This window comes from Oratosquilla oratoria, chromosome 22, assembly GCF_046742065.1.
Source record: "Oratosquilla oratoria isolate Oo_2021 chromosome 22, ASM4674206v1, whole genome shotgun sequence".
NCBI lineage: Eukaryota > Metazoa > Arthropoda > Malacostraca > Stomatopoda > Squillidae > Oratosquilla > Oratosquilla oratoria.
This window is the reverse complement of record NC_134798.1, coordinates 47,496,712-47,523,973: the sequence shown is the minus strand read 5'-3', so window position 1 is coordinate 47,523,973 and position 27,262 is coordinate 47,496,712. Positions and strand designations below refer to the sequence as shown.

The following is a 27,262-nucleotide window of genomic DNA, read 5'->3' as shown; positions in this document are numbered from 1 at the left end:
CATAAACAAAACTGGTTGAAGGTGTGAAAAATTGAAACGGTGACGGACATTATCGCAGAGATATTATCACTATGGTGGATGTGGTGAGGGGGCCGGCAAAAAATATTTTTAAACTCGGTAAGTGTTAAAATTACGAAAATACTAAGTAGTAATAATGTCTTCTTGGACAATAAATCATTACTGATACATATTTCTTGTTATTAATGATGTTACAATACTTGTGTAATAAAATTTAGATTATTACATTTCATTCAAGACGTTCTAGTAGAAATATACGCTGAGGGAGAAATATAGATAAACCCCCTTGCAATAGAAATATCCCTCATTCACATTTCAGGTCTTGGCTATAGTTATATGAAGAGTGATAGATCAGATATTGGGAAAGTGATACAGAGGAAAAAAATCGAGAAAAAATGATTAATTTGGAAATACCGTGCACTAATGTATCCTATAAAGACAGACGAAAGTACATTAGTCAGGTTCGACAAGAACGAATGAACGACAATTAAAGAGAAAGATCCAGATATGATGTGTTTTATTGAGATCAAGTATAATGAAAATATTAAATTCTAGCGAGTCTAGGAAATTGAAAATTGTGGCCTGATGGGAGAGGAAAGAAAACGCGAGTGATGCAGGCCACACTAAAAAAAGAAAAACTTTTCCTATCGTAGCTGTGGAAGGGGTGAAGGCGTTGACTTTTTTTTATTTCTGTTTACGTAAATTTCTACCAGAACGTCATTTTATGAACATGTAATGAATCAAGTTTTATAATACGAGGACTAGTAACACAAAACATATTTATCAATAAGGTTTTACAATAAACATCTTGTGTATTTATTACTGCACTATTATCATTATTATTTCTATCTTTTCAGGGGGGCTAATGATCTCTTTGGTGACAAAGCCCCCCCCCCTCCCCATCAAAATAATCTTCCACCGGCTACGGGCCCGGAGTGTTGATAGTAATAAAATAAATATCAAAAGTTGTATGAGGTGAAACAATTATATGCCTGTCTCAATTACCCTTCAAACTTTTGGAACATATTATCCATAGACATGTAATGGACCACTATGAGAGGCAAAAAATACTGACTGAAATTAGTACGGCTTTCGGGCTAAACGCTCGTGCGATACCCAATTACTAGAGACATATCCCAATTACTTAAGAACCCCCCAAATTTAGACAAGTAGACGCCATAATTTAAGACTTTGCCAACGCCTTCGACAAAGTCCCTCACAAACGATTGTTAGCAAAAACAGATTATTATGGTATACGAGGACCACTTCTTCACTGGATTAAGACGTTCTTGACTTCTGGAAAGCAGCGCGTTGTTGTCGAGGGCAGTGAATCCTTAACTGTTCCTGTAACTTCTGGGGTTCTCCAGGGCAATGGCTTGGGACCTCTTCTCTTCCTTCCTTACATAAATGATCTCCCACTGTCACTTTCCTCTACTAGACTCCTTGGATAGTTTAGTGTATAGTAGATAGGTAACAGAGACGATTGTCTTCAAATACAAAATGACCTACGTGCCCTTAAAGACTGGTAAGCCAAGTGGCAAATGACATCAGATTCACCCGTATTAACCAACCTATAAAATTTACTTATACACTACACAACACAAACCTAGACATAACTTCCCTCCACTAATACTTGGGGGTCCACATTTCAGCAGCCACGAGATGGGCCCAGGGCTGTTTCTAGCTTGGTGGGGGCCCTAGGCAAGAGGCAGTTAGGGGCCCTCAAAAGTTAGAGAGATAGACAGATTGGTATTTCATTTATACCTGTGAAGTTTGCCAAACAGTAATTAAACGACTTCTATATCTTTTGATGGTGTCAAAGGATGCAAGTAACTATTACACCATATTTATTTATTTATACATTTATTTTAACTTAACATCACAGTCTCTGAATACAAACCACACTTCAAAATATTGGTAACTTAACATCACAGTCTCTGAATACAAACCACACTCCAAAATAGTAGTAACTTAACATCACAGTCTCTGAATACAAACCACCACCAACTGCATTGTATTGGGCTCAAAATCTCTGCTTTCTGGCTTTTTTACTAGCAAAATCATCAATGATGTCTTCATACAACACGTCTTTCCCCACTTCATGGTTGATGCTGATTATTACAAGACCACTGAGTCGCTCCTGCCCCATAGATGATCTTATATAGGTCTTGATGAGTTTCAGCTTCGAAAAGCTCCTCTCTGCTGAGGCCACAGTCACAGGCAGAGTACAGGCAATTCTCAGTGCAACCCACAGATTGGGATACAATTCCTCAAAATGTTTTTTGTGGATAAAGGTGAGGAGCTCAAGAGCAGTCATTTCGTCTGAGGGCAAACTTGGTAAGTGTTTAACTTCCATAGCCAGTTCCTTTCCATCAATGTCACTTTCCATATCCAGAGGTTAATGTCTTGCATAGTTTGTCACACCGGTTGTTCAATGACTGATCATCCAGTTTCTGGAAATTGACCAGCACTCCAAATTGGTCTCTTACTTCACTCAGAGTTTTAAATCTATCAGTTAAGGATTGAATGGTAGTGTCAACAACAACATTAAAGAATATTATTTCTAGCCTCTTCATTGCATCTGCAATGGGCTCATCTGCGGCCCCATAAGCAAAGTGTCTTTTTGTACTTCTTAATCTCTTTTCTTTGAGTACAGCCTCTACATTCATTTTCTCACACATATCTTTAGCAGAGACTTGAGCTGAAGTGAATCCAATTCTGTAATTAGTCAGAGATGTTTTCGCTTTAGTAAGGAGGTCAACTGCCACATCAAGCTGCATTTTAGTAGACTGCAGGAGCTTACTGACATGGTTCACAATGTGTAGAATGTCATACCATATGACTGTGCAAATGATAAATCGGTATGACCCCACCTCTTCTGCCAGACTTTGGGTTTCAACCTTGGTCAGAGGATCAGACACTTCCCTGACCTTCAACAAAGCTTCCCTTATATTAGAGGCCTGATACCGCACAGCTTCTATGCTATTAATACGGCTCTCCCATCTTGTGTCACTCCAGGTCTTGAGTGCAACAGTGACATAATCTTTTAGGATTGCCCATCTTTGTGGTGAGGCTGAAAATAGGTTGTACAGTTTCTGAACAGTGCCGAAATAGCTAGTGGCATCTATTGAAGCTGTTGCTGCATCAGATATCATCAAGTTTAGGGAATGTGCTCCACATGGAACATAGAGTGCACGAGGGTTCTTCTCAAGAAGTCTGGCTTGAACTCTTTGTTTCTCCCTTTCATGTTGGCACCATTATCATATGATTGTCCTCTGCAATCTTCAAGGAGAATATTCAGTTACTTCAGTTTCTTTATAATTAGAGATGACAAACCAAGACCTGTTGTTTCAGAAGCTACAAGGAACCCCATAAAATGTTCCTTAATTTCTGGTTTCTTATCCATTTTGACAGTCCTTATGACGACTGACATCTGTTCTTGATGGCTTACATCGGGAGTACAGTCCAAAATAATTGAATAATATTTGGACTGTTTAACTTCAGTCACCATTGTGTCCATTATTTTAGTACTGACTGAAGCAATAAGTTCATTTTGGATGATATTTCCAAGGTAGCTGGAATGACTGAACTGGCCACTCTCAACACGCTCAATGTGCTGCTTCATGACAGGATCAAATTTAGCAAGCAGCTCCACCTCTTTTAGAAAATTCCCATTATTCTGCTGGTGTAACGTGTTTGATGAACCTCTAAATGCAAGATTTCTCTCTGATAATTATTGGATAATGGCGATTAAGCGAGTCAGGACATCTCTCCAGCGCCTCTTTTCAGCCTACAATAGTGTTCTTTCAGCTTGGTCTATTGTCTTTCCAGTTTGCAAACGGAGTTGTAAATCTTTCCAGGTTGCCATGTGCGCTATGTGTGCTGGACTGCTTTCATGACTTTTCAAAAGTGTGCCTATGTTTTTCCAGTCTGTCAGTCCTTCTGTCACTAACTTTTGTTCTTTGGTTGAAAATAATTTACAACAAAAGCAATAGAGAGCATTTTTTTGTTTTTGAGTAGATAAGCCAATTCCGCTTCATCTTTTCTCCATTAACCAATGTTCTAAAAAAATAATGATAATGAAAACTTCTTCCGTCTTCTTTTTTGGGAAATGTGAAATCAGAACTAATCTGAAATGGCCCTCTACCTACTGCATCCGTTCTAAATGCATCAGACAGAATGGTTGGCCAGTTAGCAGGATCTAGTGGTTTAGAATAAATGGGAGGCTGCTCAGAAGTAGATGATGCCTTCTGTGGTTCTGGGGAATGTGGTGGTCTTGGTGGCAGTACAGCTTCCTGGACAGATCCTGATGAATGTGATGGCACTGGAGCATCCTGTTCAGGAAGTTTCAGAATATTCCTCTGGCTTGCTGTCTGGAGCTCCAATAAATTTTAGAATTGATCCTGCAAAATTACAAATTTCCTTAGATGATTAGGCGTTAGTCTAAAATAATACTCACCATTCAGAAAACATAATAAAACCAAACTTTAATATGTTTCTTTACATTATTAAATAAACGATAATGAATTACCTTTTTCTTTTGACCATTTTTCTTCGTCAAATTTCTTTTTCTTTCATTTCTCTGCTCCGCTGAGATAAATTCGTTTTGATGCCATTACGGGAATGATGATTGGCGAGTCTTAGAGTCTAATGTAGGCCTAGCACAGAAATCTGTTAAGTGAAAACCTTATAAATACATGGAATCAATTTTACATACACGATATTCGAGTAGAATAAATATGATTATTTTTATCAGTATAGGCCTAAAACAGATATCTGTAAAGTGTAAACCTTTTAAATACCCTTAAATAAAAATAATTCTACATATACAAAATTCGGGTAGACCTGAAAGGTGAACAGATGGGTGATTGTTGAGCCTGTGGTTATCTTAATATTATATACAAACTAGAGAAACGGACCACACGACAAACGGAATAGAATTCATGTATTTTTGTCACTTCCTTTTGAGCTAACCTCGGTCCTGCCATCTAGTGTTTTTTTCATTAGGTAGGTGAAGTGAGAAAATAAATAATCATAATTTTTATAATAAAGAAATAAGCGAATAAATGAATAAGGGATTGGATAAAATATCGATACAAAATAAACAAAATTGAACATATGAACATATATGAACATTGAATATTGAAAAAGGTGGAAGAGGTAAACATTCCATAGAATACAAACATTTCCTATTGTGCATACAAATATAATAAAAGGAATTCCAACTTACAGTCACAGAACACACAAACTTACAAATTTACACTATTAGAAGCTAAGCATGAAGCGACCAAAGAGTAAACAAGAACGCTGGTGATGCCAATTCCAGTGACAAATAAAGCCAAACAATTGGACAAAGAATAGTAAGCTAATGGCCAAAAAGAGTTTGTAATCAACAATTAATAAAATCTGTAGCCATAAGCCCTAGCTTAGTGAACACATAAATGAATAAATAAGGCCAATTAATGCTTACCATATTATATCTTTAGATTAAATAAGATGTAGGTGATTTTTAACAAGATAGTATTTTTATCAGACGATCAAAACATTTCAAACAATAACAAACACTGCAAGAGGCGTGTTGTTGTTTTGCGTCGGCGAGCGGGAGAGGCACAGGCTCATATTTGACCTTCGGTAGCGTTACCTAGCTATTGGGCCGGCCGGGGGCCCCCTGGTAGGTTGGGGGCCCTAGGCAATCGCCTATACCGCCTATAGCTAGAAACGGCCCTGGATGGGCCACACATGTGGGCCACATTTAGAGTTCTGAGACACCGTCTGAGATCCACACACTAACAATGACGTATGAAAATTAGAGTCCACACAAAATAAAGCAGCAAGATGGATCAGACGCGATTACAGACACACTACATCAGTCGCTAATTTAAAACAAGACATTGAATTTGAACCAATTGAAACAAGAAGACGAATATACAGACAACATATGATGTACAAAATCACAAACAATTTAGTCGACATAAACAAAGAAACTTACATCCAATAAATATACGAATAATTAGAGGCAGTCACAACTTAATATACCAAACAAGCACCAATATATTCAAGTGCTCCTCCCTCCCCTACCCCCCTGCAGCATCCATGAGTGGAACCAACTTCCATTCCTTTCTTGATACTTTTAGAAATAGGATCATCCACCGCTGCCTCCCTCTTCTCAATCCAAATCCCAGCCCTGTCCCAAATTCTGATCCCACACTTAACCCTTATCTTAAGCCCACTCCTTGTCCAAATCCTGTCCCCAGTCTTTCACACTCCTGCTCAGCAACCGCAAATCTTGCCGCCCGTGATCGGTCCTCTGCGGGTTCCCGCAAAGAAAGAGAAGAAGTCAACACCGAGGTAATGAGAGAGAGAAAACATAGAAACGTGTGTGTGCATGCGTGCCTGTATTCACCTAATCTATCTAATATACAAGAAAGGAGGAACGCGCGATAGGTCCCGTCTCCTACTCTTCATTTTTTGCATAACCTCATATTCATCAGTGTGTGTGTATGTGTGTGATTCACCATGGTCTTAGATCACGTGTTGGATTCGTGATCGACAGCTATTTCCCTCCTGGAAGAGAACTCAGAGCTCATATATAACTGATCTATGTGTAATTATGTGACCTTTCACGCATACACACACCAACTTCCCGCCCACGAGAGTTGGAGTAACGACTCGTACCGCAGAGATACTGAAATTATTTCAGTCCTGGGCGGGATTCGAACCCGAACCGCCGTAGTGGCAGCCGCGCGCGCTTGTGTGTAGTTTACCTAATTTTAGTATACAGGAAAGGAGCAACGCTCATTGGATCCTGTCTTCTATTCTCTAATTTTCTAACATGCCTAGACTCACATTCATGTACGGTTCTAACTTAATCTATATCTTTGATTTCCAATTATCATATTTAGATTTGAACTCGTAGTGCTTGAGTTTGGGTTATATCATGTTCTAAGTTATTCCACATATTGTTTGCGTATGTACATGTGTAATGTATTCCTTTTCAATAGTTGATAACAGGTTGACTACCATATCACCAATTACCTTGAGGTCAGTGTCAATAACATTTTGTGTAAATTAGCTGATACCATGTGTAATAAATTTACTAAGTTATAACTTAGTCTTCGGTCGATCAGCGACACATTATGCGGCGAGTTCATGAATATCTGTTTGAGTAACGCTTTATAGGTTATGCAAATTAGCAAATGAATACTATTAATACATTTAGTTCGTTGTATACGCTATTCGCCTAAAATGACTGGTTATATATTGATGGTTCATACGTTATGAACCAAATGGCAACTACTGGTAACTCTTGCGGAGTACTGTACACGTAAACAAACACCTGGACTGCACAGTGGCAGTAACAAGTGGTATTGTCCCTTGTCAATTAGGTGAGTAATATGAGGGGGCGCTTATATTATAATATTATTACACACAAGTCTTAGAAGGAAAATATTTACAGAGGTTAAATTCAATCATATACAGTATATGTTTTGCCGTTTTATTTGTATTTAAAAGAAAAAGGTGACAAATAAGTATAAATCCTCGGGGGGGGGGGGTCAGTAGGCGAAAGGTTCATTCCTGCTGTTTGCAGTGGTCCTATATCGATATAAGGTATCCCATTATTTCATAGCTTTGGAAACTTGTCAAGTGTTTCACTTCTTACCAGGATGCTGAAATTGGTCATTTTTATAGTTGTACACACCTACGCGATATAGCAATAGAAAATTAATTATTAATTTTGTAAATTATAATACATCAACGTAGTGTGTGATTTTCTTGGCGGAAATCAATAACAAAACATTTGTTAAAATACATTTACCAACGAACGAATTCGCGGCGGTTGAATTATACGCCATGTTTGTTTTGATGGATGCCGAGGTCGAAATAATGAAAGGATGGTAAATTCGTCTATTCTAACCCAACATAACCCACCTAGCTCAATCTACCTAACATAATCTACGTAACCTAATTAACCTACGTAACCTAACCTATATTTAGTAATTCGGTATCTCAAATTCTAAAGATCATCCGGGTCGTCGTCGTCACGGATGCTGACGGCCTGGTTATTATTGTATCTTGGACAATTAACAGACGACGGCAGAACCCTGTGTTCTCTCATATAGTCCAAGGAAGCCCTATTTACTTTGTAACAGCGCTTATTAACGACACCTAGAATTGGAGAACACCCGGACCACAACGTGAAAGCCATAGTCCAATTGACAGTGACTGGACTGAATTCGTATCCTAGCGGCTTCGTTATTAAACTTGCATGCAGCAATTTTTATTATTTATTTCCGCCAAGAAAATCGCATATTACGTTTATGTATTATAATTTACAACAATAATATTTAATTTTATAATGCTATATCGCGGTGTGCATAACTAAAATAATACCCTGAAACTTTTGATGGGCACAGGAATCCTGAAAGTTCCATCTGCAAACCTAATTCCCTCCCCTAACCTTCTGTTGCTAAATATGGCAAAATAATTTATTTTGTGCCAAATTCATTATAGAGAAGACCATTTTCCTTTATTCCATCCAAACAAGTTTGATAATATGTGAAATAATGATCTGTAAAGTCATTAGGTTAGAGGCTTCACTTTCTTGACAGTAAAAGGACAGTAGCTATACATATTAACATGCTTTCTCTTCCTTTGTTGAATTTGGTGGGTATAATTCCTGGGCTGCCTTTCCCATTTAGGTGAAACACCCAGACTTCTAAATCCTTGATGTAGAGAGTTAGCATCTTCCCTATTCTTATTCTCAATGTGTTACTCCCATGTAAATTAAATAAATTTGTGCTCAATGATTTATCTTGGGAACAAGAACAGGTACTGGCAAGTGGTTATCCTGCAAGATAGACATGAGAGAGAATAATCTCCCTGTTCCCCATCTTCAAAATTTGTCAACACTCTCACCTCCAGATAACTATATCCCTGAGGGCTGACACTTTGTTTCCAAACTGGGCTTAGTATCTCTATCAACTTTAACTGTATTTTTGTCATCTTTTTGCATAAGGAGGGCTAACAACTGATGATTACATCCTTCCTACTAATACTGTAAATTGGTGACATAAATGTCCAATACTAATGCAGCAAATACAATGGTCCAGTGTTTCTTTCCAGAGATTTATGGAAGGGCCTATGGTATATTACCAACCACTGTAGGGCTGTAGGTGTCTAATCAGTGAAACTTGAGATAACCATTATTATTTTGACATATCATGTATTCACTTCTTTTGTTTTTGTGTACAAAAAAAATAATCCTTTGATTTCATACCATATTTCAAGAAATTTAGAGCCCATCTCATCCAGATTGTTTATTCCTTTAAATTTGAAAGTTTACACGTTTTTAATATTTTATATGTTCACTTGCAGTGTTTGTTAAATTTGAGTGTTTATTATTTGATTAATGTTTTCTGTTCTAGAAACATCAGAATGAGAAGCCAGGAAAATGGTCCTAGGTACCCCAGTTTTCTGGTTTAAGGCCAGTTGACACTTCTCCAAAGCGAATAAAAGCAGTGCTATGTAGATGATGCTTTAATGCTAATCCCTGGCATTTCAGTAGTGAATAAAAAAAAAATAGCATCTAGTGTCAAAATCTGCACTGTACAAGCTGACCTTTAGGGACGGTTTACCACGTTGCTGCTGAGGAAGGTGTCACAAAGTCAAATAAAATCATCTGACATCCATCCAAATACCGGCTTTTTCCCCCTTACCAGGGAGGGAGCCAAGTCAAAAGGCATATAGCCATTCGCACCCACTCCACTCCCACCCACCACTCTTCCCCCCCCCCCCCCCATCATAGCCCCTTGCTGTGGGTCAGAAGCAATGAAGCAAGACACAACGCATCCACAGCAAGGCTGCTTTACTTAATCAGCAACCCTCCTCCATTCCCTCGTGCATAAAGAGAGATGATGTGGAGAAATCCTTTTGGCCTGCATCAAAATATCATTCACACATTCATCTATACACAGCCCTTTTCCACACACCCATATCTCCTACTTTTTCCCTTACTTCCTCAACAAACATTCCCTTCTTGCTCAATGCCCTTTTCACCCCATCCATCCATCTATCTCATCCTCAATCATCATCCCCTCAAATTCATTCCCTCCACCTCTGCCTTCCACATCTCTTTTAATAATCTTTCTTCACTCATTCTTTCTATTTGCCCAAACCATCCCAGAACTCTTTTATCAACCCAATCTGCATCTCCTTTTCCACCCCAGCTCACCTCATTTCTCATTATATTCAACTTTGTAACCCTTACCACACTTCTCACATTTCATCTCAAACACATTCAAACTTTTCCTCTATGCCTTTCCCAAATTTCAAGTCTCTGCCCACCATACAGTGCTGTGATAGAATAAAACAATAAGTGCCCCTCAGTACAAAGGAGGTTAAGACACTCACATGTAAAGAATGGATCAATTGGAGACTTTTGTGGATGTTTCAAATATATTTATTGGTGTATTGTTATTTATTTTGTTTTATTAAAAAAAATTCCTGAATATTTGTGCTAATTTCAGTTTCACACATTTTTACAGACTAAAAAAAGGAACCATGGCACAGGACAAAGAGTTGGAAACATCTTGGGCAATTCATAAATACATGAAAGATGTGTTACAGATGTACACAATCTATAGAGGTAATTCCATTCTTGAAGAGAGGATATAATGCATGAATAAACATTTTATACATCAGTTACCATAATTCTGTAATAAGAAATTACTACTGACATTGCTAAAGATTGAACTGTATGGCTGTACAAGGAAATTTGCCGGAGAGGAAAAAAGAAGAAAAAAAAAAAAATTATATATATATATATACACATGAATATGGTAATTAGTCATTAATTGTTGCCTTTGTCTTTTAGATGCAAGTAATGATAAGGGTACACCATTTTTGTGGGATATTGTGGTTTTAACCACAGTAGATGCCCTGCAGAAAGATTGTTTTGAAAAGCAACTTCAGCAGAGGAAAGAAAAGGGGTCATTGCCTCAGGTACTAACCAAGATGGACTTTGTTACCAATTAAGAGATAGGTATCGAATTTGTTTTACTTTTGTTTAAATTCTATTCTAGTAAACATAGAAAATTAATATTTTTTCTAATGCATACATGTATGTATATCACTCTTCAGTTTGTGACCATAGATAAAAATGTAAAGGATCTTTGACTGCAGGTTCCATTTCATGTGATTCCTGATCCAGAAGGGAAGAAAATAGGCAATGGAGGATCAACACTCCATGTGCTTGACACACTGCAAGGCATATATGGATCACGTCTGTCTTCATTCAAGATCCTGATTATTCATTCAGGTGAGTCTGCTGAAACTGTGCAAGTCAAAGCATACACTTAACTTGCACCCATCCCACATACATCCAAAAATCATTCATTGTCCCTCCCATTTTGGCTCCTCTTGGATGAAATGTCAATCCTATCCCTTGTCATACTACTCTAGGCAAAGGCAATTCATCAGGACACAGCACCTCCACAATAGGACCTGACAGCTGAACCTGGTTTACTCCCATCACTTCATTACATGATGACCCCCCCCCCTACCATCCACTCAAGAAATATACAGAGCTGAAATTAGGTGTGAACAAAAGTAAGTTGGTCAGATGTACAAGGAGTGATAATGGTGATGACTTGGATGTAAATTTGAAGGGTGAAAGGCTGGAGGAAGTGGAAAGTTTTAAGTGCATGGGATTGCATATGGCAGTTGATGGAGGAGTGGAGTTGGAAGTGAATCATAGAGTAAAGGAGGCAAGTGAATTTTGGGGTGGATTGAAAAGTATAATGAGAAATAGGAATTATGGGATGAATACAAACAGAAGGTTGTATGAAGGAATGATTGTACACTCAGCTGAGGATGGAGTGAAGGCTTGGAATTTCAGGGAGGCAAAAAGGAAGAGCTCATGTATGTTTGAGATAAAATATTTGAGAAATAAGGTGTTACAAGGATGGATAAAGTGAGAAATGTGTTGATGAGGTAGACGTAGAGAATAGAATTAAGGCTGTCAGATAGGGTATATCAGAGCACTTGTGTGGTTTGAGGATATGGAGAGAATAGGAAGTAAAATTAGTATGAGCTTGAAAGAAAGACCAAGAATGAGGTGGATGAATGGGGTAAAGGGATCATTGGATGGAAGAAGAATGTCAGGCAGAGAAGAGAGAGTACAAATTATAGGTGTGAATGGAGAGTGGTTGTAAATGGATGAAAAAATTGTGCAGCCCAAAAGGATGTTCTTCCTGTCTGCTTCATATATATATATATATATATATATATATATATATATATATATGTATATGTATATATACATATATATATATATATATATATGTATTCTCACCTTCTCACCATACACCAGGTAGGGCGATGCCCTGTCAGCGATGATGCCTCACGAAGTCCCTCCACAAGTCCCTATCAGCATACAGCTGCACACTCTCCACCTCTTCCATAGTTCTTCCTATTCCTTAAAGAAGGTCCAGTATAATTTCGTTATCGTTGCCGTGTGGTCCGTCCATTCCGAGGCATCATCTGCGTTACTTGAGCTGTGCAGAAAGTCCATCGGCTGGCTAGGCCTGTCGTGGCATATCGCTGTCGTTAGTTGCCCAGCGAGCAGTACGTGGAAGTGACAGTCGGATTTTACCCCCCATATATATATATATATATATATATATATATATATATATATATATATATATATATATATATATATATATATATATATATATATATATTTATGGCTGCTGCCATATAATGAAGTGGTGAGGGTAGATCTCCTCTGGCTGTTCAGCCCTGCTGTGGAAGGGCTGTGTCTCACTGCAGTGCCTCTGACCCAAGTGGTGTGACAAGGGACAGGGATGACCCTTCATCTACAAGGTGATAAAATGGGAGGGTCGGCAATATTCATTGGTTGAACTGAGCATCTGTTAGGTAATTAGATAACATCAGTTATGCTGCTATTACCACTGCTAAAATATTGCCTGTAGACAAAGCCTTTGATACATAGAGGAGACTTTTTAGTATTTTCTGAAATTAGTAAGTGTTGGGTAATATGAAATAACATTTTTTTTGTATGGTGATCCAAATTGGAAAATATGGTGGCTGACACCAAGCCAGTTTTGGGTTGGTATTGTTTTAGTGTTGGGTAATGACCTGACATAGGTAGGCTTGTGTCTTGGGAGGGCTTCTGGATTTATGTGTGGGAGTACCAGATTTGATTGATGTTTAACCACTTACCTAATCCTATATAGAGTCCAAGGAACTGCACAGCTAAATTAAATGGTGTAGTTAGATTTAGAAAACAATTATCTCACCTGGCAAAGGGCTAGAATATTATGATGGAATGGTGGAATTTCTAAGTTTCATTAATCACCAGTGTTTCACCATAATTCAAACAACATTTTATCTTCATTATTTTTTCAGGTGGCAGCAGTAAGAGACTTCCAAGCTACTCGGTTGTAGGGAAAATTTTCTCTCCAGTGCCTGCCAAAGGTATGTATTAAACATAGATCAGGAAATGATTTTGGCTTTGCTTACATATACCAAGGGCTCCCCTTACAAGGGAGGTAGCCAAAGTCAAAAGGCATAGATCTACTCCCACCTATTTCATCCTCACACACTCCACTCCCATTCACCACCCCTCCCTCCCTCTTTTCTTGGCTTCTCCTGGATGATGGGTCATCCCTGCATCTCACCCACTGCTCTGGGTCAGAAGCATTGCAGCAAGACACAGCACATCCACAGTAAGGCAGTTTCATTTAATTGATGACCTACCCCCTCTCCATCTCCTTGTGTAGAAAAAGAGAAGATGGGGGAGAAATCCCTTTGGACTGTGTCAAAATATCATTCACATATAGTGCAAGAAAGAAATGGATGGGCTGATTGTGCCTTTCTAGACTTGCAAAAAGCTTTTGACAAAGTACCACACAGAAAATTACTAAAAAAAACTGGAACACATAGGAGGAATACAAGGGAACCTACTAAAATGGATGGAGGACTTCCTGACTGGTAGAAAGATGAGAGTAGTGCTCAGAGAAAAATATTCATATTGGAAAGAGGTGATCAGTGGAGTACCGCAAGGATCTGTATTGGCATCAGTAATACATACATATCATACATATACCAAAGGCTTTTTCCCCCTTACACAGGGGGTAGCCAAAAAGAAAAAGGCATAGAAATCACTCCCACCCATTTCATTTCCCATATATTCCACTCCCCTCCACCCTCCTCCCTCCCTCCTATCTTGGCACCTCCTGGATGACGGGTCATCCCTGCATCCTGTCCATTGCCCTGGGTCAGAAGCAGTGTCGCAAGACACAGCACATCCACAGCAAGGCCGCTTCATAAATTCGGTGACCCCCCCTCTCCGTCCCCTCATGCAGAAAAGGAGAAGACGGGGAGAAATCCCTTCGGGCTGCGTCAAATTTTTTCTCATACATACTTCCTCACCCCCCATCCCCCACCCACTCCCCCTCATGCATCACAGCCTCATCTATACACAACCCTTCTCCATTCACCCCTTTCTTCTGTCCTCTCCCGTCCTTCCTCCACAGACATTCCTCTCTTTTGTAAAGCCCCTTTCACCCCATCCATCCATCTCATCCTAGGACGCCCCCTCATATTCCTTCCTTCCACCTCTGCCTTCCATACTTCTTTCACTAATCTTTCTTCACTCATTCTTTCCATGTGTCCAAACCATCCTAATACTCTTTCATCAACCCTATCTCCCAACTCCTTTTCCACCCCTTTTCTCCTCCTCACCTCCTCATTTCTCACTCTATCTAGCCTAGTAACCCCTATCATACTTCTCAGACATTTCATCTCAAACACATTCAAACTCCTTCTCTCTTCCTCTCTCATGTTCCATGTTTCTGCCCCATACATTGCTGTTGGCACAATCACTCCTTCATATAACCTCCTCTTAGCATCCATCCCCAGATGTCTATTTCTCATTACACTTTTTAATCCACCAAGGCATTTACTCGCTTCTCTCAATCTACATTCTACCTCCACCCCCACTCCTCCCTTTCCTGTCACATTCGCACCCAAGTATCTAAAACTATCCACTTCCTCCAGTTTCTCACCCTTAATGCTCACTTCCAGCCTACTGTCACTCTCTCCCCTTGTACATCTCATCACCTTACTTTTGCCCACATTTATCTTCAGCTTCCTTCTTTCACACACCTTCTCAAACTCTGTCACTAACTTCCTCAATCTCTCCTCTGATCCTGCTACAAGCGCAGTGTCGTCAGCAAACAACAGCTGGCTCACCTCCCACTTTTCTCCATTTTCTTTAATCATCTCCAACCCCTGACCCACTACCCTTGCATTTACCTCTCACACCACCCCATCCATGTAAAGATTGAACAGCCAGGGCGACATAACACACCCCTGACGAAGTCCCACCTTTACCTCAAACCATTCACTCTCTCCATTTCTAATCCTAATGCAAGCTCTACTACTCTCATAAAAACTCTTGACTGCTCTTAACAGCTTTCCTCTTATCCCATATATCTGCAGTACCTCCCACAGTGCCTTCCTGTCTACCCTGTTGTAAGCCTTTTCCAGATCCATAAATGCCCAAAAAACATCCTTACCTTTTCCTATAGCTTTCTCACATATCTGCCATACCACAAAAATCTGATCTACACATCCCCTACCTGTCCTAAAACCACACTGTTCCTCACCAATTACTCCCTCTGTTCCTCTCCTAATCCTCTCAATCAAGACCCTCCCATAAGCCTTCCCAACTACACTCAACAAGCTGATCCCTCTGTAACTACTACATTCACACTTGTCCCCCTTTCCTTTGTAAAGCGGAACTATACAGGCACTCCTCCAGTCCTCCGGCACTCTACCCTCTCTTACCAATAATGTTTGCTATTTATGTGACTGACATGGACGAGGGTGTGAAATGTTACATGAGCTTCTTTGCAGACGATGCCAAACTGTTAAGGAAAGTAGAAACTGATAAGGACTGTGAAGCACTGCAGGAAGACCTGAATAAGCTATGGAACTGGAGTCAGAAATGGAAAGTGGACTTTAATACAAAGAAGTGTAGCATATTGGAGTTTGGAAAAAGCAAAAACAGAATATCAGGAAAATATACAATTGGAACCAAGGAGGTAAAGAAGGTAGGATCTGAAAAAGATTTGGGGGTAATTATCACAAACGACTTGTCCTATGATAAACAGATTAACAAAATTGTTGGGGAGGCTTACAACTTGCTAAGATCAATAAAAGTGGCATTTGCATACTTGGACGAAGACATGATAAAAAAAATATTGGTTACATTGATAAGGCCTAGACTAGAGTATGTGGTGACATTGTGGTCACCCAGTACCAAAAAGAATATAAAGAAAATAGAAAGAATCCAGAGAGCAGCAACAAAAATGGCACCTGCACTTGCAAACCTATCATATGAGGAGAGATTGGCTAAACTGGAGTTACCAATGCTTGAGCAAAGAAGAGAGAGAGGTGACCTATTGACCATCTACAGAATCATGAAAGACACAGAGATACTCGATAGAGAGGACTTACTAAACTGGGACGAGGGAAACACAAGAGGACATGAAAAGAAAATAAAAAAACATAGCTACAGAAGAGAAATGAAGAAAAACAGTTTTCCACATAGATTAGTGGACACTTGGAACAATATGGACAATGAAATAGTATGCACAAAAACCATTAATGAGTTTAAAAGCAAACTAGACACTGCAAGATACAAAGGTGGGACATCAAGAGCATAGCTCCCCTTCCTGCAAAATACAACTAGGTAAATACATACTCCCTAACCCCCCACATCCCCCACCCACTCCCTCCCATACATCACAGCACCATCCATACACAACCATTCTCCACTCACCCCAATCTTCTGTCTTCTCCCTTCCTTCCTATCTTCTGTCTTCTCCCTTCCTTCCTGAACAGACATCCCCCTCTTGCTTAATGCCCCTTTTACTCTATCTGCCCATTTCATCCTCTCCCTTGTACATCTCATCACCTTATTTCCTTCTTTCGCATGCCTTCCTAAACTCCATCACTAAGCTCCTTAATCCCTCTTCTGATCCTGCTTCAAGCACAGTGTCATCAGCAAACAACAACTGGCTTATCTCCCATTTTTCTCTATTTTCTTTAACCATCTCCAATCCCTGACCCATTACCCTTGCATTTACCTCTACACCACCCATACTTTATTTGACTTACCATTTAATGAATTTATTTCTCCACAATATTGTGGACTTGTGCTTACTATCTATTTATCCACAATATAGTTCATTCATGTAGTATTCAGTTTTGTGGGAGAATTTTGATATTTAATTCACCCACTAGCAATGGAGCTTAGTTCCCATGAATTAGTCCTTGAATGTCTTGGAGGCACCAACAATGGGAGTCTTCATGTTGTGGTCCTAAGAGATGGATGTCTAACATTTACCTTGCTTACCTTGCTTTCCTTCTTTACTACTCTCACACAAACTTTACACCCATCATAAAAGCTCTTCACTGCCTCAAGATTTCTCCCCTCAACTCCATTCAGTGTCATTGTCTTTCATAATAATTTCTTATAATGTATTTCATCATATGCATTTCCCTAGATCCACTAAATACATGTATAGTTACTTCCTTTTCTCACATAATTTCCCACTGAATAATAATAATTGCTGCATAGTACACTACTGGCTACAAATAAGTTTACCAACTGATGTGTGGGATTTGAAGAGTAATACTCTTATAGTATATAAATTTTAACTTGAACCTTTAGGCACTGCTCAGTGAGACTGTGCTGCTGCCGCATCACTCTTTCATTTTCCTCAGAGAAGCTTGCTACCTCTCTCTCTCTCTCTCTCTCTCTATATATATATATATATATATATATATATATATATATATATATAAATATATATATATATATAGATAGATATATACATATATATGTAGAACTAGGAGTGGAGGAGGAGTGGGATGGTTCAAGGAGGGAGTCATAAGGTGTGCAAATATGTTGTGTGGAACAAGGAGGATGGGAGGAAATAGAAGGAAGGATAGTGAGTGGTGGGATGAGGAAGCAAAGAAGGTTGTAGAAAAGCAGAAGCAACCTTTCACAGATTGGTTACAAAATAGGACAAGGGAATCATATGAGAGGTACAAAGAGAAGAGAAGTAAAGCATAAGATAAAGGAGGCAAAGTGGAGAGCAGATGTAAAATGAGGTAAGAGTATGACAGAAAATTTTGAAAGTAATAAAAAATGTTTTGGAAAGAAATTAAGAGAAGGAGGCGAACCAAGTAGAGAAAAAAAAAGGTAAAAGGTGCAGATGGAGAGATGATAATGGAAGAAGGCAGTAAGAGGAAGATGGGCAGAGTATTTTAGGGAGTTGGTAAATGTGAAGGAGGATAGGGAGGGAAAGGTAGTTGCAGTGGGAAGTGCTAAGAAAATGACCATGATGAGTGAGAAAAATGGGGGAGAAATAAGGAAGGATGAAGTGAAGGCAGTTGTTAAGATGATCAGAGCAGGTAAGGCACCTAGGTTGGATAGATGTCATGCAGAATGTCTGAAAAAAAGAGGTACAGTGATGGTGGAATGGCTGGTGAGGTTATTTAATGTTTGTTTATGAGAGGGTAGAGTGGTGGAGGACTGGAGGAGTGCCTGCATAGGCCCTGTATTTGAGTTGGTACATCAAATCATAAGCTATGACTTGAGTAGTTCCTGCAACCCAGGTCCCCGTAAAACACTTAGCCTTTTATGATCAATTTAACTTCACTGGGATCAAGAAAATAGTGGAGTGCAATCACTTGATTTAATACATGATTTGATTACAATATGCCTTGTACTTACAGTTAAGTCGGTGTGAACAGAGTGCGAGCGCGGTAATCAGGAGAGCTCAAAAGTGCCCATACACCTTTATCATACTACAGCTGTACAACACCAGTACCATTGCACAGGTGCCAATGTATGCTACTGTAACCTATCCTATTTCTACAATGTACTCACACATTTATTTTTGTGTCACTAATACTTATCTAAAACATATGGGGTATAGAAGTGAGGGTCCTACTTTGATTTGTCATTTGATTTACGTGCCCTCTGACCTCTGATGACAGGAGGCCCTGATTTTGTAGTCCTCCACTTCCGGCTTCCAAGCCCTCCATGTCATCTGTGTGTGCAGTGTCCTTGTCCATTGTCAGTAACATGTCATGTAACATGGCAAACCATAGCCCAGATAGTTGTCCTGAAGAAATCTGGCAGGCAAACTAAGGAAATTGCCAAACAGGTTGGCATGTTTACTCATACTGTCTGCTGCTGGGTTGCCAGATTTGCCTGCGAGGAAGGCAGCCAGACTACTACCATTGTTGATAAGTCTGGGAGGCCTAGAAAGACTGGGAATCAGGCTAAAACTATTATGAAACATGAACTAGAGTCTAATCCACATGCGAGAGCTAGACAAGTGAAGGAAAAGAACCCAGAACTGTTCAGTGTTCAGTAAGAACCATCAACTGCTGTATTGCTGATTTGGGGTACATGAGCCACCTGCTGGTGAAAAAGCCTCTTTTGACCCTTAAGCAAAGGCTATTTCCTTTGTTTTCTGGCCAGATTTCTTGAGGGCAGTTATCTGGGTTATGGTCACTTCTGTATCCTGCCCACTACCCTGGGTCAGATACAGTGCAGCAAGGCTGCTTCACTTAATTGACGACCACACACAACCCACCCCTGTCCATCCCCTCATGCAGAAAGAGAAGGGGGAGAAATCCCTTCAGGGTGCATCAAAATATTCATACATAACCACTCCCCCCCATTCCTCACCTCCTCCCTTCCTTGCATCACAGTATCTTCTCTACCAGGACCCTCATACCGGGGGGATAGGGGTGCATATGCCTGGGGGCGGCAGTTCTAGCCTAGACTTGCTGCCACAAAGCTGACAAAATGATTATGATAAAAAGGTCAAAGAAGTCCTGAATATTTTACTATAATTGATGATTTTTGTATTATTATAAACAAAATATGAAGTATTTTCTCATACTTTCTGTAATTGGGACATTAAATACAAAATTTAGAATCTGTTAAATTATTTTGCAAACCAATAGCTAAAATGTCTACATGAAAAAATAATTAGATTTGACTCAAAATATCTACATTTTCTTTTTCATTCCATGTTCAATTGATTTGCATTTGTAGTGAAGGTGGGAAGTGGTGATTAGGGGGTCACTAAGAACTTTGGCCCAGGGTGGCACTTACACAATGAAGGGCTCCAATCTATACACAGCCATCCTAAAAAATAATTTCCACAATTATTCATAATCAGTAGCCAATTTTAACCATGTAATTATGTATAATGTAGAAATATTTTAAATATTTTACATGTGTTTATTAACATTTTGAGATGTAAACTTAGACATTTATATTTTCTTCATTTACAGGGTTGATTGAGGAAGGAAAGCCAATTCCTCAAATGTTGGACCTCAAATTGGCTATGTACCTTCCCTTTGGGCAACTGCTTGGGCCAGGAGTCTTTATCACCTGTGCAGATGATATTGAAACTTACGTGCTTGATTTAACTGATATTGGTAATGTAGAGCATAGTTGATTCTATAGTATGTATGGGAACTTCAATTTTATTATCATTCAGACCTTATTGACTACAGCATTTCTTCCCACTCCATCAGTTGGTATGAATTATGTTTTATCTGTTATAATTGCAAGGCCTAGAGGAGTACTGTATTGTGACAATATCTGTTTCAGAGAGACATGCTGTTTTATTAAAAGAAACCAAGGTTTTGATCTTAAATTTACTATATCAATCCTTGATTCTTTTCTTCCTTAGATGAACAGTCTTTGTCAGAAGGTGACGTTATTGCTTTGGGTCATCCATCAAGCCTTGACATTGGGACAACACATGGAGTGTATGTATTAGAAGAATCAGCGATAAAACATTGCACTAGTTCCTGTGTCCTTGATTGTCAACTGGTCCTCCAAAAGCCAAGCATACAGCTTATGAGAGAAAGTGGAGCTCTGATTAAGAAGGGTAAGTTTCCCTGTTGGCAACTTGGTAACTTCCTGCAGTCTTGTTTTGTGCAGTCGAGTATTTACAAGAGTAGTAGAGCTTGCATTAGGATTGGAAAAGGAGAGAGTGAGTGATTTGAGGTAAAGGTAGGGATGCATCAGGGCTGTGTCATGTCACAATGGCTGTTCAGTGTGTAAATGAATAGGGTGGTACAGGAGGTAAATGTGAGGGTGATGGGCAGGGGATTGGAAATTGTTAAAAATAGTGGAGAGAAATGGAAGATGAGCCATTTGTTTGTGGACAACACTGCATTTGAGGTGGAGCCAGAAGAGAGATTAAGACAGTTAATGATAGAGTTTGGGAAGGTATGCGATAGGAGAAAGTTGAAGTTAAATGTGGGTAAAAGTAAGGTTATGAGATGTGTAGACAACACTTCTTAAAATGTCCCCTGAGTATACTTGAGTGTTTTCTAAGTGTACCTGAATGTCACAAGCTTTTATCTGTTGTAATCACCCCTTAACACAAGAATTAAATGTACAGGGGGAGAGGATGGCAGCAGGTTGGAAGTAAGTTTCAAAGGAGAGAGGCTGGAGGAAGTGGACAGTTTTAAGTATTTGGAGTCACATATGGCAGGAAATGGAGGAGTCAGGGTGGAGGTAAACTGTAGATTGAAGAGTGTAATGAGAAATAGACTTTTGGGAACAAATGCAAAGAGAAGATAATTGTGCCCATGACACTGTAAGGGGTAGAGAAATTTAAGAGAGAAAGGATAATTTTAAATGTGTTTGAGATGAATTGTCTGAGAAGTATGGTAGGGGTTACAAGGTTGGATAGAGTGAGAAATGAGGAGGTGAGGAGGAGAGCGGGGATGGAAAAGGAGATGGCAGTTAGGGCTGATGAAAGAGCATTGGGATGGTTTGGACATAGAAAAAATAAGTGAAGAAAGATTAGTAATAAAGGTGTGGAAGTTGGAGGTGGATGGAGTGAACTTGAGGGGATGACTAAGGATGAGATGGATGGATGGAGTGAAACAGGGTTTGAGCAAGATGGGAATGTCTATATAGCAAGGAAGGAAGAAGGTAGGGGATAGGGATGAGTGGATAATGGTGGTGTATGGATCATAATTTGATGCAGCCCAAAGGGATATCTCCCAGTATTCTCTATTTTCTGCATGAGGGAATGAGGAGGGAAGGTCACTGTAAATGAAGTGGTCCTGCTGTGGATGTGCTGTGTCTTGCTGCATTGCTTCTGACCTGGGCCATGGGCAGGAGATAGCAATGACCCTTCATCCATGAGGAGCTAAGATGAGGTGGGAACAAGAGTGGTGGATGGGAGTGGGTACATGCCTTGACTGGTTACCACTCTTAACCCCTTCCATACGGTGCCGCACACGTAGGCGTCATGGGGAGCGAGTGTATTCGCGAGGCTGCCATATCGGCGTCTTGATTATATTTATTGTAGTTGCCCCTCCATAATGACATTCTTTCTAATTCTTTTGTAATCGCATTTTCTATGGTTATCAAAATTCACGGGTGAAGAGAGAACGATTGATATAAGCGGTGACTATATTTTATGATGCGAGTATTATTACGACACGTCGTACGGCTGGCATTGGCTGCTGCCACCGAGATCTAAGTCCATGACGCCTACGTGTGCAGCACCGTATGGAAGGGGTTAAAAGGGGGAAGAAGCCCTTGTTATATAGATAGATGCATAGATATTTTTTACTTGTAGTTTGATAGGCAACAGGAATTTGCCTTGAAATATTCACATAAATAGATTATTTTTGCGTGATAGAATGGCATTTGTTGGATGAGTCACTTAATTTGGACATATTATCTCTAATTAACACAGATGGAGAAGAGATGGTGTATACTGACAGTGCATTTTGGATGAATTGCCCAACATATACCAAGCTGTTACACTGGTACAAAAGCACAACATTATCAAAAGAGTTGGATGCCTATGGTCATATTCTCCCATGTCTGGGCTCACAAACTCAAGAAGGAAAGAACTTGCCCACAGATTACTCTCAAGAGTTGTTCCCAATTCTGAAAGAAACAAAACTGAAAGTTATCCTCTTGAATGAGTCCAAATTTTATCATCTTGGGACTATGGTAGAATATATTGATCACTTTTGCCTTAGGAAAGACTTCCCAATGGAATTAGATATTTTGAAGGAAGCTGGACGTGGTGTCTGGGGCAACAGGAAATTCCCACAAGGAGTAGTTATAGAAAGTTACATACCAAAGGAAAATCTCATATCAAAAGAGAGTAGACAATATGTTATTGAATATTCATCCATCAAGTTTCCTATTTCTCTTTATAACTGTGTTGTTAGCAATTGTATTATAGGTGAGTGTGAAACCATTAGAATCAAGACTGGAATTGTTTCTTTAGGGAGCAGCATATTATACCATACTGTACCTGTCAAACACATGGGGAAAGATCTTTTTGTTACAGTCGCTTTTGATGTCACATCAGACATGAAAAAAGAAACCACAGCTCAAGATATACACTCCATTATATTTGGAGGCTATCCTCTGGATATTGCTCTGAAGAATCTTAATGAAAAGTCTGAAAATGTGATACCAAATGGTGAGCTTATCAGTCTTTGGAACTTGAGGGTTTTTCCTGGTAGTGGTTCAGCTGAGGAAAGTTTTTGGAGGACATACCATATGATGTGTTGCATAAAATTTGGTTATTCATCACCAGAGGTTCCTGTAGAAATCAATCAGACCAAAGACATTCCAACATTTAGTATGACTGACATTTTGATCAAAAAGGACTTAGATAGAATATTGTTGAATCGCTGGTCATTGTTCAAGAGTATTCTTGAAAAACAATAAATATATACATATAAATACGGTATGTGGCATTATGTCCAAGTTTATTAGGGCATCAATATCTGGAATTGGATGGTACTTCAAAACCTGCTAGACCCTACTTTAGTTTACCACTGTATTTCCTTACCACAGGTACATATTAAACAGTCTCACCAGCCATTCCACTATAACTACTATTCCCTTTGTAAGACACTTCATATGACAGCCATTACATCTGGTGTCTTACCAGCTTTATCTCTTTCAATGACAGTAATTTTCCTGGTGTCTCTCACTGCCACAATGAAAACCTTATTCTCATCGACATTCATAATTTCTCTTAAATATGCTTCCCATCTTTCCCTTGCTGTCACTTCCATAAGTATGATGGGAATAAATGGGATGAAGATTTTCATTTCTCAAATCTAGCTGCCTCACTTTGTATATGAAAAAGTTCTTTTCCACAATTTCATTAAGGTTTCTCTGTGTACTGTATGTATCATGTAGGAAGGCAGAGACAGTGTAGATGTTCTTTTATTTTGCATAAATGCAGTAGACAAAGTGTTTTCCAAGGTTTTTGCAAATATATTTGGTAAAAGTTTAAATGAAAATCAGCCAAGAGAACAGGCAAGCTTTAGGAGTGGATACTCCATCTCAGACCTGCAGACAATCAATAAACATCAACAAAATAACAGGAATACAATAAACCTTTGTGCTTAGGTTTTGTAGATTACAAAAAATCTTTTACATGGTAGGCCTAGAAGAAATGTGGATACTAAAGTCAATACAGAAACAGGATGGAAATGAGCACACTGTATAGGATCTACAATTTATGTGAAAGGTGCTGTTAATTTAACTACATGAGAATACAGAAAAAGTCTAAAAAGTAGTATGGCATAGCAATACAATATTTTTAGGGAGCCAAATTGAGAAGAGAAGGGTTTGAAAGTTAATTAGGAATACTTTAAATGGAATTTGTAGATGACATTATTTTCATTGTAGAAATAGTGGAAGACTTACAAGATATTCTAAGTGATCTGAACAAGGTGGATTGATAAAAGTGAAATTAAAGTAATATTAACTCAAAAATTTAAAGTAAAGCAGTTACTGTCAATAATGAGAATAATGAAGTTGAAGAATATAATAATTTGAGTCAGATGCTAAAATTGACTAAAGATCACCAAAATAATATAAAAAGACATCACAAATGGTGGTAAGTATAGCAACATCATTAAAAGCTATTTAGATTTATGTCTTGAAATGCTAAGTTTACAATTGCTGTATGACCCCAGATATTACCTAGAGATATGAGACTTGGAAGTTGGTGAAGACAGTGGAAACAAAGCTAAGGAATGGAGAGAATAGTGGTGAAAGACAAGTGGGATAAGACAATAGTCTTTAGTGAAAAATATTGTTGAGGCAATAGAGGAATGAAATTGGGCAAGGAAGGAAACCAGAAAAGATGGTGGAAGATGGAGCAAGTTATCGACTGGATTCCATAGCAAGGAAAACAGAAGAAAGCAGACAAAGTGAAGAGATGAGACAGAAGTTTGCAGGAGCTATGTGGCAGAGACTGGGACAGTTGTGCAACTCATTGAAGAAATTTGGAAAGACCTTTGTTCAGTAATGGACTTAAAAGTGGTTAATTGATTGTTATAGTTAAAGTTGTGGCTTCCCTTTGCATGATTTATTTATAAATGATATGATAACTAGTCAAAAGCTATTTGTACCATTGGTCATTGTTCAAGTAATACAATTTATTAACGCTATTGTTTTGTGAATGTATTGAGCACTACATATATTATTGCTGTGGTGTGTATGGTATAGGTTTCAGTGTGATACAGATAGGTAACTATGTGTATGTATTTACCTAGTTACCTAGTGTTTCCATGCATTCAGGGTGGCAAATAAAAGAGTTCACACATGATATTAATATAATTTAAAGCAAAATCTACACATGAGACAGAGTGCGTACATTTACAACCAATGCAAAGACAAGACTGCCTACTCTGCGTGCATTAGGTCCAATGTGTATTTACAATTCCTTCTAGTGCAATTCTGCTAGGTGCTTACATACAAATATAAATATACATAGATAAATATACATATAGATAAATGTACATATTCATTATAATTTGTACATACACAGCCTCCCATAACACTAGTTGTATTTACTTAATTGTATTTACCTAATTGTATTATACGGGAAGGGGAGCTATGCTTGTGGTGTCCTGTCTTTGTATCTTGTATCATCTAATTTGTTCTTAAATTCATGTATGGTGTTTGCACACCATCCAGTTTATTTCCTGTGTATGGAAAGCTGTTTTTTTCCAGATCTCTTCTAAAACTGTCCTTTTTGAGTTTCTTTTCATGTCCCCTTGTTTTTCTTCTATCCCAGTTTAAGTCTTCTCTGTCAAGGACTTCCATGCCTTTCATAATTCTGTAAATGGCCAACAGATTACCTCTTTCTCTTCTTTGTTTCAGGGTTGGTAGTTCCAGTTTAGATAATCTTTGCTCATACTTATGTCAGTTTTAACCCATTCAACTCCGATGACAAGATGTCTTGTCATTTGGTCAAATAAAACAAAAAATCATAAAACACCAAAATGTTTGATCAAACACCAGAAAAATATGACGTCAATCCTCGCTTCGCTCGCAGCGAAGCGAGGACTGACGTCATATTTTTCTGGTGTTTGATCAAACATTTTGGTGTTTTATGATTTTTTGTTTTATTTGACCAAATGACAAGAATCTTGTCATCGGAGTTGAATGGGTTAAAAGTGTTGGAGCCATCTTTGTCATTGCTCTTTGTATTCTTTTTATTTTCCTTATATTCTTTTTTGTACTGGGTGTCCATAGTGTCACTGTGTACTCCAATCTTGGTCTTATCAGTGTGACTAGTATTTTCTTTACCATTACCTCATCCAAGTAATTAAAAGCCACCATTATTGATCTTGATAAATCGTAGGTTTCTCTGACTGTTTTGTTTATCTGTTGTCTGGGGACATGTCTCTGGTGATGATTTTTCCCAGGTCCTTTTCAGAACCAACTTTCTTTATTTCCTTTGCACCGATTTTATATGGTCCTTATATTCTTTTTTACTTTTTCCAAATTCCATTATACTACATTTCTTAATGTTGAAGTCCACTTTCCACTTCTGACTCCATTCCCAGACCTTGTTCAGATCTCTCTAGCAATTCACAATCGTCTTCTGTACTTACTTTCTTTAGTAGTTTTGCATCATCTGCAAAGAAGTTCATGTAACATTCTATACCCTCATCCATGTCATTTACATATATAGCAAACATTATCGGAGCCAGTACTGAACCCTGTGGGACTCCACTTATTATTGCTTCCCAAGTAGAGTTTTTATCTCTGAACATCACTCATTTTTCTTCCATGCATGAAATCCTCCATCCATTT

At 38.8% G+C, this 27,262-nt stretch overlaps 1 protein-coding gene and 1 long non-coding RNA gene across 3 annotated transcripts; one reads left to right on the top strand and one right to left on the bottom strand.

Annotated features, from left to right (window-relative positions):
* Positions 1 to 36: 36 nt before the first annotated feature.
* LOC143037531 (fucose-1-phosphate guanylyltransferase-like) lies at positions 37 to 26,426 on the top strand. 2 transcript variants are annotated; one of them, XM_076205912.1, is made up of 8 exons: positions 37 to 117; positions 10,563 to 10,663; positions 10,892 to 11,019; positions 11,200 to 11,335; positions 13,450 to 13,518; positions 20,434 to 20,580; positions 20,838 to 21,038; positions 22,872 to 26,426. In XM_076205912.1, the coding sequence occupies exons 2-8, from the start codon at positions 10,579 to 10,581 to the stop codon at positions 23,864 to 23,866; spliced, it is 1,761 nt and encodes a 586-aa protein (XP_076062027.1). In that variant the 5' UTR covers positions 37 to 117; positions 10,563 to 10,578; the 3' UTR covers positions 23,867 to 26,426. The 2 variants fall into 2 exon arrangements, with proteins under 2 accessions (XP_076062027.1, XP_076062026.1); XM_076205911.1 differs by lacking the exon at positions 37 to 117 and adding an exon at positions 7,237 to 7,403.
* LOC143037532 (uncharacterized) lies at positions 3,749 to 5,738 on the bottom strand. The gene is made up of 3 exons (XR_012967476.1): positions 5,489 to 5,738; positions 4,550 to 4,689; positions 3,749 to 4,421 (listed from the first exon to the last, which is right to left on the bottom strand). It is a non-coding gene; the product is annotated as an uncharacterized LOC143037532 (long non-coding RNA).
* Positions 26,427 to 27,262: the final 836 nt, after the last annotated feature.

Bases quoted from the DNA above. Each gene is read 5' to 3' on its own strand.
- LOC143037531 (XM_076205912.1), top strand. From the start codon at position 10,579: ATGGCACAGGACAAAGAGTTGGAAACATCTTGGGCAATTCATAAATAC. The intron at 11,020-11,199 runs GTACTAACCAAG...CTTTGACTGCAG, and splicing joins AAAAGGGGTCATTGCCTCAG to GTTCCATTTCATGTGATTCC. The intron at 11,336-13,449 runs GTGAGTCTGCTG...TTATTTTTTCAG, and splicing joins GATCCTGATTATTCATTCAG to GTGGCAGCAGTAAGAGACTT.